The sequence below is a fragment of the Primulina tabacum genome, chromosome 6 (genome assembly GCF_025594145.1).
Source record: "Primulina tabacum isolate GXHZ01 chromosome 6, ASM2559414v2, whole genome shotgun sequence".
Lineage (NCBI taxonomy): Eukaryota > Viridiplantae > Streptophyta > Magnoliopsida > Lamiales > Gesneriaceae > Primulina > Primulina tabacum.
In genome coordinates, this window is record NC_134555.1 from 32,136,119 (window position 1) to 32,149,245 (window position 13,127).

A 13,127-nucleotide genomic window follows, 5' to 3' on the forward strand; every position below is an offset into this window, starting at 1 on the left:
AGAACGAAGGGCAGGAGTCACCGTAGAAAACCACAAGGGTCTTATAACTTTGTCTTTCCCTTTGTCCCGTGGACCAACTGCTCGGGAAGAAGAGGCCATGGTTTTGGTTTTTTGCTTTTTTGAGAGAAACCGGGAGGATGGAATAGGGATGGCTATAGGAATATGAATAGAAGTTTCAGAAGGGGTTGGGGAATTATCCTCCGAAAAACCTTTGACATTTTGACTAGAGGTAGAAGAGGTGGAGTTAGACATGATGAAAAGAGGAGAAAAAAGGAGGTAGAGTCAGAGTAAGAAACTTACAAGGTGAAGATGGTGGGTGAATGGTAACAGAGATCACCGGAGTTGGGAAGGCATGTCGCCGGAGGAGAAAACGAAGATCAGAGAATTGTGTGCAAGTGGTGAAAAGTTTGGAATAAACGTAGGGCAAAGGTATATATGAAGAAAAAAGGATTGATTTGAGCCATTGATCGCAAAACAGGTGGGTGGATAAGATTCACGTTGGAAATCTCGTGGGATATTTGAAAAGACAGGCTTCGAATTTGAGGCGTCGTAATGATTTATCTTCTCGGAATATGGAAAGTTATGACCGTTCAGATTCTAGGGCTTACGTCAGCCCTAATGAGATGACGTCAATCCTACTAACCCGGGGAGACTAAACGACAAAGTATTTTCCCTGACCGGGCACGCAAGACTAATCGGGACAGCGAGTATGACTCTAGCTCGATATTTAAGGAGGGAGTGATGATGCTCCCGGGATAGCCCGGGTCATGGATTGTGCCCGGGTCAAGGGTATGGATTGTGCCCGGGCTCTTAGGCAAATTCCCAAGACAATTGACGATGCCCCCATAGGTGCCCGGGTCATGGACGACCCGATGTATTAAATGGATAGCCCAAATCAATATAAATATGCAGGAAGGGTTCATCAGAATCCGGGCATGTGAACGCCCGAGGCATCTCCCCCAGTATATCGAATGCCCGGGCTCTCACGAAAGTCCCCGGGAACTTCTCACTCGGGCTACCTCGATATGAGCACCGCACTTAAGTATATTAGCAAAATAGGATATGGGCGGCTGTCCCATCTCTGACACCGATCCAAATGGTTGACAATCAGGTAGGGTGAATGTGACTAGTGTGAGATTTGACATGTCAGAACATAGGGTATGATCAGCCGTCCTACTATAATTAATATGTAGCACAAAGAACGAGATCATCATTACTTCTCCTACTATAAATACCAGGTTCTCTCTTTACATTTATTTCATGGACATATTGAATACACCAGCATTCATTGCTCATTACTCCTTAAAATCTTTTCCTTCACATCAATATCACAACCATCACTTGGTTACATTGGTTCTTTTGTTGAATCATTCACCGACTTAAGCGTCGGAGTTGTCACGCCGGATACCTTTTCGACGCCTATTCACTTGTCTTCTTAAGCGCAGGTCGCCATCACTGTCCGGGGAAGAAGCTCCTAGTCTAGACAATTCACATTGCTCTTATTTCCTTCATTATCTTGATAACAAATCCGGTGGAACACCCGACCCGACTCATCTTTTCCACTCGGATCGCATCATATATATATATACACACACACACCATAAGATAAATACACATATATATATTGGGCCACTGATCCATCCATGTAATATGGGCTAACGGCCTTATTCGGGGTTACCGGTCCACAGTTAGCCGAAGTCATCACGTGGCATGGGCATTGGATTTGGAGCGAGCGCAGAAACTGACCGATTTAACGATTGAACTAAAATTCCTCGCTTCTTCCGATCGCGTCCAGCTCTGCGCGCCAAATCCCGTTTACTGCGTTGTAGATCGAGTTTCTGCATCGGTTTCCTGGATCAGGAGCCGGGCTTTGAGGGATGTTTAAATTTCTGAAAGGGGTGGTCGGCGGATCCGGTACCGGCCTGAAAGATCTGCCTTACAACATCGGCGAGCCTTACTCCTCTGCTTGGGGATCTTGGGTGCACAGCCGTGGAACCTCCAAGGTTCGTATCTTTTTCATCTCGTGCTTTACTGGTTTATTCTTTTGAAGTTGATTGATTTCTTTGAAGTACAATCGAATTCTGCTTTGTTTAATTCCGGCTTCTTGAGGTGGTAGTTAATAGTTATAGTATCATAAGGGTGGAATTAGAATTCAGTTGGGAAGCTATTTACAAAGTTGGAACTTGCATTTTGGGTCAAATATGGGGCTAAATTTGAAATTTCAGCATCTGTGGCTTAACTAGGTTCATGATTTTTCCCCTGTTTTTACATGTTACTTGAAATTTGGAGTAGGATTAGAAGGTTGAAAATAGTTATGATTCCGTTCACTTTTCAAATGCACTTGGGAGGTCGTTTAAAAAAAAATGGTTCACCAAGTCCATTTCTCTAAATATCCCTATGTTTTTAGTGGCTTAATCTGGTTTGGTGGTTACTCATTCTTAGTGTTCTAAAAAATGGTAGGGGGATCTAGTCGCCTACACAATCTTTTTAAATTAATTTTTATAAAATTTTGTAACATTATATATTAATAGCTTTAATTTTTTTTGTTTTTTGGATATTAAATCATTGTTTAATATAGGTGGGAAGAACATGATTAATAAAAAATAAGATGATTTTTTGTTATTTTAGGATATTAAATCATTTTTAAAATTAAGACAATATCATCATTGTGATCATTATCTTCTTTGGATGCAAAATCATCCTCGAAAAGTTTTATCACTCTAGATTGCAGATAAGATTAAGTTTGATGTGTTAGAACAAATCAACAATTGGATTTTGGGTTAGGACATATAAAAAAATTACCTTTCATTTTTTTAATTAAAATTTTAATTTAAATTAAAAGGCCAAGAAACTTAATAAAAGCTAAAAATGAAAAAAAATAAATAAAAAATAAAAGCCCTAGCCGCCTAGCCTCGCGTAGGACCGCCTAGAACTGTCTAGGCCGGCCGACTAGAACACCTAGACTGGCTGACTAACCCTTTTTCTAGGCAGACGGCTGCGGCCTAGTGACTGGGTGCCGCCTAGGCCGATTTTTATATCAGTGCTCATTGCAACTGAAGGCTGCTTACTTTCTGCAACAATAAGTTTAGAAGATCAATTTGGAGAAGAGAGATGGTGGAATAATGGATGGGATTAGTTAGTTGCTAATATAAGCTATGTCATCATGACAATCATAAGTACATAATCCTTTCTGCGTTACAAGAAGCTTGGGACTGTACATCCTTGTCACATTGATGATACTAGTGTCTGACATGGGCGAGTGGTGTACATGACATGGCATGAGTGGTGGAGTGGTCGTGACGGTTACATAAGCCAATAATCATAGAAACACAATTTATGGTTTGTTTTGTTGTTTCGGCGTGGATGTTACGCCATTGCTTTTTCATTGTTGGAAGATTATTTTTCGAAACATATATTTGGTGTGCCGAGGTAGTACTTTCAAGGGTCCCTTGCTTATGCCGGTATTTAAGGTTTATTTATTGTGTAGTCAGTGGTGAACTTTCTCCGGTTATTTGTCTCATTGAAATTGTTTGGTACTTTCTGAATCGTATTTCAATTGCAACCTGATAAAAATAAAGGGCTCTACTTTTCGCTTTTTAATCCATTTCATCTTACCAAACAGGAAGACGGGGCTCCTGTTTCGATATTTTATCTTTCCGGAAGCAATGTGAATGATGGGCATTTAACTGCTGGTCGGAACGGTGTCAAACGCCTTCGAACGGTTAGCTTCGGTTTTGCCAATCAATTTTTGAAACTATTGATTGAAATAATCGAGCTTCTTCTTTAAGAGTCGGTCTTCTCTGGTTTCCAGTTGAGTTCTGAAATTTATTTGAAGTGAAAAGCTATCATACAGTTCTATGTTATTAACCCAAAATGATGCAGATTCTTTTGCTCAAAGAGCAGGCGCATCTAATGCATCATATTTCTGATGAAATTAGCATACAAATTCATGTGTCCAGATGAAATATTATTGTCAAGCTGTAAAACTCTGTGATATTGACTTTCAATTTTTTTCTTTTTCCTTTTCTTCATGTTTTTCACAGTTCTTGAAGCATGGCTACCAACACACTTGTGGTGCACTTGATTTCCCCATGGTTTTCTCAACTCAAAACTGTGTTTATTTCTTCAGGTCAGGCATCCCAACATTTTGTTATTTCTGCACAGCACTGAAGCAGAAACTTTTGATGGTTCTAGCACAAAGGTCACTATCTATATTGTGACGGAGCCTGTTATGCCCCTGTCCGAAAAGATCAAGGAATTGGGGTTAGAAGGAAGCCAAAGGTGTAGTATTTTTGATGTCTTTTTCTCTGATGTCATTCAAGCATTGAATAACATTGTTTAACATTTGGATTTTGTTTGCTTTATTAAGTGTATTTTCAATAATTTTGATACCTTGGTTCCTTAGATATTATTTAGTCCTACCAACAGATGTTAGTTCGTGCGACTTTGTATTTTTGTTTTTAGAGTAGTGTATTGTTGTTTAAACGACTTTGGCATGTCATCTTTCGTAGCATTTCTCTAGCTTCCTCAGATTTATCCTCTTGTTTGCCATGTTTCAACGTTTCTAATGTTTTGTTGCTTCTTGTGTCAGGGATGAATACTTTGCTTGGGGAATTCATCGGATAGCTAAAGCTGTGAGCTTTTTGAATAATGATTGTAAATTGGTATGCATCTTATATCTAGTTTCAGCAGTTTCCACTAACATATCCATTTGGGGAGAACCTGCATGTGATTATTTTCTGGTTGCATGGCTTGAGCTCTACAATCACCTATAATTGCTGTGAATGTCTCTTTTATTTGATGATATTTATTTATTTATATTAAAAAAGTTCCAATAACTTGGCAGCCTGTTTCCGGATGGTGAATAGGGGAAAGACTTGATATGAGCTTTGAGATGAGTGATGTCTTAGATTTTCTGTCATAAAATGTTCATACTTCTATGTGTCAATTCTTGATTCTTGAATGTGATTATGTTGTGAGTTGATGAAGTGCCTCAGAAAATGCTAGATATGTTCTGTATAAAAACAAAACTTTGTTTTGTAATTGCGCTCCCTCGGTTTCACCGTATTCCTGCTTTTAGCTATATCAAGGATTATGTCTTTGTTGTTGTCCTATTGCAGGTTCATGGTAATGTTTGCATGGCTAGTGTTGTTGTCACTCAAAGTTTGGACTGGAAGCTCCATGCATTTGATGTTCTATCTGAATTTGACGGGAATAGTGAAGCTGCTAGTGGACCAATGCTTGTAAGTTATCACTTTGAGCCCATGTTTTCCACATTTTTTCACAGTATACTTTTGGAGAAACCGGGTTTTCGCTTCCCAGTACGAGGGAAAACAAGATTCTTGTTAGTGTGTCTTAAAATCATGTGAGCTCATTTACATGTTGTCTGGCTATGTTAAGATTACTTCCAAAGTGTTTCTTAATTTGGTGTGTTGAGAGGAAGCTAAGTAGTAAAACATCAAATCGTAACACGAGTGAAAAAAATCCTGCCAGTAGAAACTTAAGGTTAAATGCATGAAAACCGTATAATTTTTGAAAATGTTCATGCTTTTAAGTTTTAAAAGAATATCTATGTCGAACTGAACCAGGTAACATTTCATAAGATCTTCTATCTGACATTTTTTTCTAATTTGACTTCTGTTTTATTGCCGCGTTAAAAATGCTGATTTTTTTCAGCTTAAATTCATGATGCTTTCATTTCTTCACTTTTGACATTTTTTGACACAGCAATATGAATGGCTTATTAGTTCACAATACAAGTCTATGGAGTTGGCAAAATCTGACTGGGCAGCTGTAAGAAAGTCTCCACCATGGGCTATTGATTCTTGGGGCTTAGGTAAGTGTGCATTTGAATGCTCAACACCTGATAAGATGTTTAGTTAATTACTTACCAAGCTAACTTTGAGATTCATCAAATTTATATTTGGGAGAATGGAAATCTGAAACACTTCTCTTCTTGAGAATTTAGGTTTAATGTCTCATTTTTGTGCAAGGCAAAAGCAGCTTGATGTTAATTTAATATGATTTGAGGTTAGATGAACTTTTAATATTTTTGTCTTCTTTCTCTGCTGGATAAATAGAATAAAGGCAGCTATCCCGTTATTTCGCTATGAGATTCCTTTCTGTGATGAAATTCTTGAAATTAATAGAACACAGATAATCTTTGAAAAATAATGTTTTGAGTAAAAGACTACCTATACTTTTGCATCGATCTGTGGCTTAGGAAAACAAAATAGTATCTTAGGTTAATGAAAACCAATTGCACCTTGTAGAATGTTTTTCTGGTTGATAAGCGTCTCCCATTAGAAATGCTTCAACATATCTATCTGTTAACATAGCTTTCTAATGGAAGGATGATTACTTTGGAATAGATGTAGGAATATTATTTTTCTTTTGAGTTACTTTTACTTATAATATTTATTTCTTTCAAAATTTGAAATAATGGAAGGATGATTACTTTGGAATAGATGTAGGAATATTATTTTTCTTTTGGGTTACTTTTACTTATAATATGTATTTCTTTCAAAATTTGAATAAAAAACATGACACCCTGTGACGGGCTTTTAGGAGGAGTGGGTTTGGGTTTATGTGTAATAATGGGCTGGATCGAAATAGGAACTATAAAAGATATGTGTTAGAATTAAAGTGGGGTGGGGTTAGTTATTTTGTACGTGAGAATAAAAACGGGGCATGGGGTATTTCGATTGGTGTGTATTTTGTTTACAGTTTCTTCTAGCACTTTCTAGGGAGAGAGAGTTTATTCTGTCTAGAATAATTTCTGCTCTAGGGGTCATTATCCTTGTGAGGATTGATAATTTTCTTGTGTAATCTTTCTGGTTCCGTTAATGAAATTATAGTTTGCATTATAATTGTTGTTTGATTTTGTAACACATCCTTTGTAGTTTATCCCAAGATTTCTCCTTTTTAATTTTTTATGCTGCAACGATAGGCTGTCTGATTTATGAACTATTCTCGGGCGCTAAGTTGAGTAAAACAGAGGAGTTGCGGAATACCTCTAGCATACCTAAGGTGCAACATACTTGTTTATGCTTTTTTTAACTTATCAGGGGTATATTTCCAGTTGGTATTCAGAATTTATTGTTATTCTCAGATTGTGTAATTATTATGCAATCCTGAATTCAATTGGTTCAGTGATTGCTTCAAGTTTCATTCGATTTGATAATTGGTTAACTTTGCAATTGTATATCGGTCTGTCCCAGTCTCTACTTCCAGATTATCAGCGTCTTTTGAGTTCTATGCCCTCTCGCAGGTTGAATTCGTCAAAGCTTCTGGAAAATGGTGGTATGTTTTTCTTCTGATATTTCAGTATATTTGGCTGAATTATTTTACAATTTTTCTATCTAGACTGGATGTTAGCTTGACATTACCTGACAGAATTCTTTACAGCTCCATATTACTTAATAGATATGTTTATACCTCCATTACCTGTTAGAATTTATTTCTTAAATATTTCCTCTGAACAACTTCCGCTGCAATATTGAGTGCACAAGCATTTTTATTTAATTTGTAATTAAATAATCATGGTATAGGTTACCATACTTATACAGATTAGTAATCTAATATGATTGTTACAGTTTGGATTATTCAATCGCTCTATGAGATGCCACTATTTTTCTGTGCTTTTTATGTGACTATTTCCTCTTTCCTCAACATAGGTTTCATTTATCTTTGCTCTTCAACTTCTGTTGAATTTTTTACAAATTAAGGACAATGTATGTTTAGTTGCAACTGTTCCTTTTTCAGTTAGTATAAACTTCACTAGCATTTACATTTGCTCTTAAAGATTGAAGACAATATGCCAATGCCAATTATAATTCCACTCTTATTTGCTTTTATATGCGAAATTGATGGTTTACTTGTCGAAGGTGCGCAAAACTAGCTGAAATTTCATCTGGATAGAAATAGATATCAAGCATTCTTCTGTCGCCTGTTTCTCTAAACTTGTGGAACAAGTTGATCATTGATGTTTGGGTTTTATTGATCTATAATTCACTCCCATGCTCCATGTTATTGAATTTTATATGACCGCCTGACATAAGAACGGTTGTTAAGATTTGGTTTAGATTTGCTAGATAAGCAAAAGTAAATTCTTTTATGGAGTTACAACGGCATTGTTTCTCCACAAAGATTGTGGTTTGATTTTTGCTGACACAAATAATATATTTTGACTTCGCTGGTTCAAGATTATGAGTAACCTTTTTTGTGGACTATTTATTTAATGGACTAAAATTTTCTTGTTATGTGTTGGCAGAATATTTTGAAAACAAGTTGGTGGAGACCATCCACTTTATGGAAATTCTTAACTTGAAGGACAGTGTAGAAAAGGATAACTTTTTTCGTAAGCTTCCAAATCTTGCAGAGCAGCTGCCTCGCCAAATAGTGCTGAAAAAGGTAGTGTTTATGAAGTTCCATGATCTGTTTAATTTTTTACAACTGAATTTACTAAAGTTTTACTTTTTTAGTTGCTTCCATTACTAGCGTCCGCCATTGAATTTGGTTCAGCTGCTGCACCTGCATTGACTGCATTGTTGAAACTGGGTTCTTGGCTTTCGACAGAAGAATATAGCCATAAGGCAACTATCTTTTATATCTTTATTGCAATCTTTCATATTGCTTTTTCTTGTAGTTAAACTTGGTTTTGTTGTTCGTAGGTATTGCCTACAGTTGTCAAACTTTTTGCATCTAATGATCGGGCTATGCGAGTTGGTCTTCTTCAGCATATCGATCAGTATGGCGAGGCCTTATCTGCTCAAATTGTTGACGAACAAGTATAAACAAGGCTCATAATCACGATAAATACTCATAACGTTAAATCTCCACTCTGTTTGATGCACAAATAAATCGGTGTGGGGTTTTGAAAAAAATATGTTTTATTGCAGGTTTACCCTCACGTTGCTAATGGATTTTCTGACGCATCAGCTTTTCTAAGAGAGTTGACCCTGAAATCTATGCTTGTCTTGGCTCCCAAGGTAACTGCTCTTTCTCTTTCAAGGGATGTACAAGCTGATGTTCAAGCCAAAACTAAATTATTCTTGAATTTTTCCTTGCTTAACCTTTTCACAGCTCTCTCAGCGCACTGTATCGGGATCGTTGCTAAAGTTTCTTTCAAAGCTTCAGGTATGTGCTCATGCATGCTGAATAAAAAGTCTCTTAATCGAATATGCTATAATTTTCGTAAACTTTTACGTCTATGACTTCCTTTGATGTTTTTAGCATTCTACGAATTTGTTATTCTACTTTTATTACTCTTGTAGGTTGATGAAGAACCAGCAATCAGAACAAATACAACCATATTACTTGGAAATATTGCGAGTCACCTGAATGAGGGGGTCAGTATCAAATGGTTCTTATACAATAATCCTTTTTTCTGACCTTTCAGATGTTTCTGGCACTTGTATCCTTTGATACTAAATAAATATTTGGTTCCAATATTAACATCTCAAGAATTTACTGTAATGCAGACAAGGAAAAGAGTTCTGATAAATGCATTTACAGTTCGAGCCTTGCGTGATAATTTTTCTCCTGCTCGAGGAGCAGGTAAAACTTTACTCTTTTTCTTGACCTTATAGCAGGAAGACTTTAGTGTCCTTGAGTTGGTTTCTTACACCATGTACTTTTCTTAGTCTTTTACCCAAAAAGAATTTATAAAGAAAGTTTTTGTCCCTCTATTAGTCAAAATGAATTCTCTACCCTTTCCGGGTTCCCCTCGCCCCACCTCTCATCTCTCCTATATTGTTACTTTCTTTTGTGTCAGGTATTATGGCTTTATGTGCCACTAGTTCTTATTATGATGTCAATGAGATTGCAACTCGAATTTTGCCAAATGTTGTTATCCTGACCATAGATGCTGACAGGTATTATTTTACTTTGATTGTCTGGTTGTGAGTATTAATTTCTCCCTTCCATATTTATTTTTTGTTGTTTATGTGTTCTTAAGAATGTCCCCAGTGAGCTGATCTTGAATTAATTGACATCGGATGCCACCTTTATACAAATCTTTTGATTGCATTTTCTAAAGTTTTTCTAGGTTGACCTTGAATATGCTTCATGAGGTTGAGCTCCATGTAGAAACATTTTGGTCTTGGGGAAGCATTAATAGTGAATTAAAGGGAAAGGTTGATATTATGCTGTTTACTCAAAATATTTCATTTTACATTTCTCAAGATAATACAGAGTTGAATTGTGTGACATCAAATTGTAGGACACCATCTTTCAATCTTTGCGAATTTTTTCAGGAGAACAAATATTCTTAGTTTGGTGTCGCTGGCCATCTCCACACCCACACACACCCACATACACATATATATAGATGATCTTGCCTACCGGTGAACTTGTTACTTCCAAATTCTGCAAGCTATACTGGTGTTCTTGTATATGTTTCTTTTTGTTTAGGCATGTTGACTTTAATGCTGGAGGAAAGTGTTATTTTCTTCCGTTTCCTTGTCTCCATATTCTAATTGCTTCTTATCCCTGTGATTATTTGCTTTGTACCCTTGATGCACATTTGATGCCTTTTGTCATGGGCTCCTCATCTTATTAGACTTTTTATATTTCATCTTTTCTTACTCCTGCTGGGACAGTGATGTTCGATCAAAGGCATTCCAGGCTGTTGAACAGTTTTTGCAATTAGTGAAACAATACCACAATAAGGTGTGTACCTTATTGTTGTGTGGTATTACTTCCTGGATATTGGTAAAAGGATATGAATTATTGCTAAAGCTCGCGAAAAATTCTGGAGAACAGTGTGATTCATAACTTAATCAAGCCCCGTCTGATAGGGAAAAAGATAAAGACTTAATTGCACAACAGTGCATGGTATTTATGTTTGCTTTCTGCTGTCACAATCGCAAGATTTGATCAATGAATCGGATCCAAATTACTGACTAGTCCTTCCTTTTTTTTTCTCTTTTGATTTGAGGATTAATGGTATCTTTTGGTTCCTTTAGACAAGCACTGGAGACACCACAGGTTCATCAGATGCAGGAATTTCGTCAATACCTGGAAATGCTGGTTTACTTGGGTACGTTGAGTTTGAGTCTATAATTTTTGGAATTTTATGAGGTACGGAGCCTAATATATCTTTCCTCATTGCAACTGGAATTAGTTTGAATTAGCAATTTATAAGGTTCCCTTGTCTTTTGTTTTTTATTACCTTTGATGCTTTATCGACTTGAACTTGTGTTATAATATCTGTGAAGAATGTAGTAAAAGGTACGTGGTTGGAAATCCTTAATATTCTTGATGGGGTTTACATGTAGAAAAAGGATGACATTTGTGGTAAAAATAATTTGTATTTGTACTTGGGATATAAATTGTACTGGAGGATGATTGGGATTTTCAAAAGAAGGGTGATACTTTCTGACACTTTGAAGTGAACAATTTTTGTCACCTGTTTGTTGTTCTTTTTGCCGTCCCTTTCGTGGTTCTATGGCTGCTATCGAAGTCGTATTGTTTTCTCCCCACTAAATAAAACTGCAGGATCTAATATTTTTAAACTAAATGTCTACTCTTTTCATCGTAAAGAGATTTGCCTTCGCTGTTGGTATCACTTTACGGATTTTGATGCAGATGGGCTATGAGCTCTTTGACTCTTAAAGGCAAACCTTCTGAACAGAATACCCTTGCTTCATCGGACACAAAAAATGCACCTCTTACTTCATCAATTTCCAATTCCAGCTATGGTACGCATTCTACCTCTTTTTCCATTGAAAAAAATAACTGTTTTGCCTCTTGTATTTTAGGATAATTGACTTATCCTGCAACGATACGTCTCTAATTAGTTGTTATTTCTGCCCTTGCTTGCATTCAGGATAAGTCTCTAATAGTTGTTATTTCTGCCCTTGTTGCACTTACTTGCATGCTGGCCAGTACACTGCATTGACATTGATACTTTGATGCCAGTGATGGATACAGCAAATGTATCATCGGTCCGTGTAAATTCCCATTCTGACTTGACTGAATTCACCGACCATCCTCCACCCGCATCCCCTACATCAACTGATGGGTGGGGTGAGCTCGAAAATGGCATTGATGAAGACAAAGATGGTTGGGATGATATTGAGCCGTTGGAGGAATTAAATCCATCTTCAGCTCTTGCAAGCATCCAAGCTGATAAAAAACGTCCCGTCTCACAGCCAAAGCCTCGAGATAATACTTCCAAAGAGGATGACTTGAAAACAGGTACTTGAACTCATATCATCACATAATGATGCACACTAGTGCGTGGAAGATCACTCTAGATTTACTTCTAATCCAATGCAATGTTCGGTTCAGTTCCCAGCTCAAGACTGAAGAGCGCGTTAAAGACAAGCAACAATGATGATGATAATAATGATAGTGACGCTTGGGGTTCTGTAGCACATCCTGCTCCAAAATCTACATCAAAACCTTTAAACTCGAAATCCAGCAAAGTTGATGATGATCCATGGGGCGCTATAGCTGCCCCAGTTCCTAAAACATCTTCCAAGTCTTTGAATCTGAAATCTAGTGGATCTGCTGATGATGACCTCTGGGCATCCATTGCAGCTCCGCCACCAACCACTGGAGCGAAGCCTTTGTCATTCGGGCGAGGTAGAGGAACCAAACCAGCTGCTCCTAAATTGGGTGCTCAGAGGATAAACAGAACCTCATCGGGGATGTAATTTAAGGTACAAGAGAACCGATTTTTGGCATTTTTCTGTACATTTTGTAGTTCCTTTCTAATGGCAACTAAATTTTTTATATATTTTTTTTAATAAGAAATCCATATTTGCTCTGTAGTAGTATTTCTGCTTTGAACAAATGCCTTCTTTTTTTTTTCCCTGTTTTGTAAAAATTATCCATTCATTGTACGCTATTATTTTTTTGTGTGAGTTGTACATTAACACCGATGAAACATATTCTGTACAGTATAATCAATCATACATCGTATGTATAATTATTGATGATTACCACCAAAAAAATTTAGTGGTTTAAACTATATGATTATGCTTCACACGCATGATCATATTTTTCTGATTTCTTTAGGCCTTGTACATTTTGGCATTGAGGGGTAGGGTGTAGATGAAGTAGAATACGAGGATATCATAATTTTTAAGGCTCGAATTTGTTTCGATTTAGATGTACTT

At 36.9% G+C, this 13,127-nt stretch overlaps 1 protein-coding gene across 1 annotated transcript; it reads left to right on the plus strand.

Annotated features, from left to right (window-relative positions):
* Positions 1-1,671: 1,671 nt before the first annotated feature.
* Positions 1,672-12,881, plus strand: LOC142549241 (uncharacterized). The gene is made up of 21 exons (XM_075658083.1): positions 1,672-2,003; positions 3,623-3,721; positions 4,130-4,281; positions 4,592-4,664; positions 5,121-5,243; positions 5,728-5,836; positions 6,950-7,029; positions 7,221-7,302; positions 8,273-8,412; positions 8,484-8,594; positions 8,673-8,789; positions 8,901-8,990; positions 9,085-9,138; positions 9,276-9,350; positions 9,483-9,558; positions 9,776-9,875; positions 10,602-10,671; positions 10,968-11,041; positions 11,590-11,702; positions 11,923-12,201; positions 12,295-12,881. Exons 1-21 carry the CDS (start codon positions 1,878-1,880, stop codon positions 12,660-12,662), a joined length of 2,511 nt encoding a protein of 836 aa, XP_075514198.1. The 5' UTR covers positions 1,672-1,877; the 3' UTR covers positions 12,663-12,881.
* Positions 12,882-13,127: the final 246 nt, after the last annotated feature.

Excerpts from the sequence above, each read along its gene's own strand:
- LOC142549241 (XM_075658083.1), top strand. The coding sequence starts at position 1,878 with ATGTTTAAATTTCTGAAAGGGGTGGTCGGCGGATCCGGTACCGGCCTG. Across the intron at positions 9,876-10,601 it reads CTGACCATAGATGCTGACAG|TGATGTTCGATCAAAGGCAT; the intron begins GTATTATTTTAC and ends CTGCTGGGACAG. Across the intron at positions 11,703-11,922 it reads AATTTCCAATTCCAGCTATG|TGATGGATACAGCAAATGTA; the intron begins GTACGCATTCTA and ends CTTTGATGCCAG.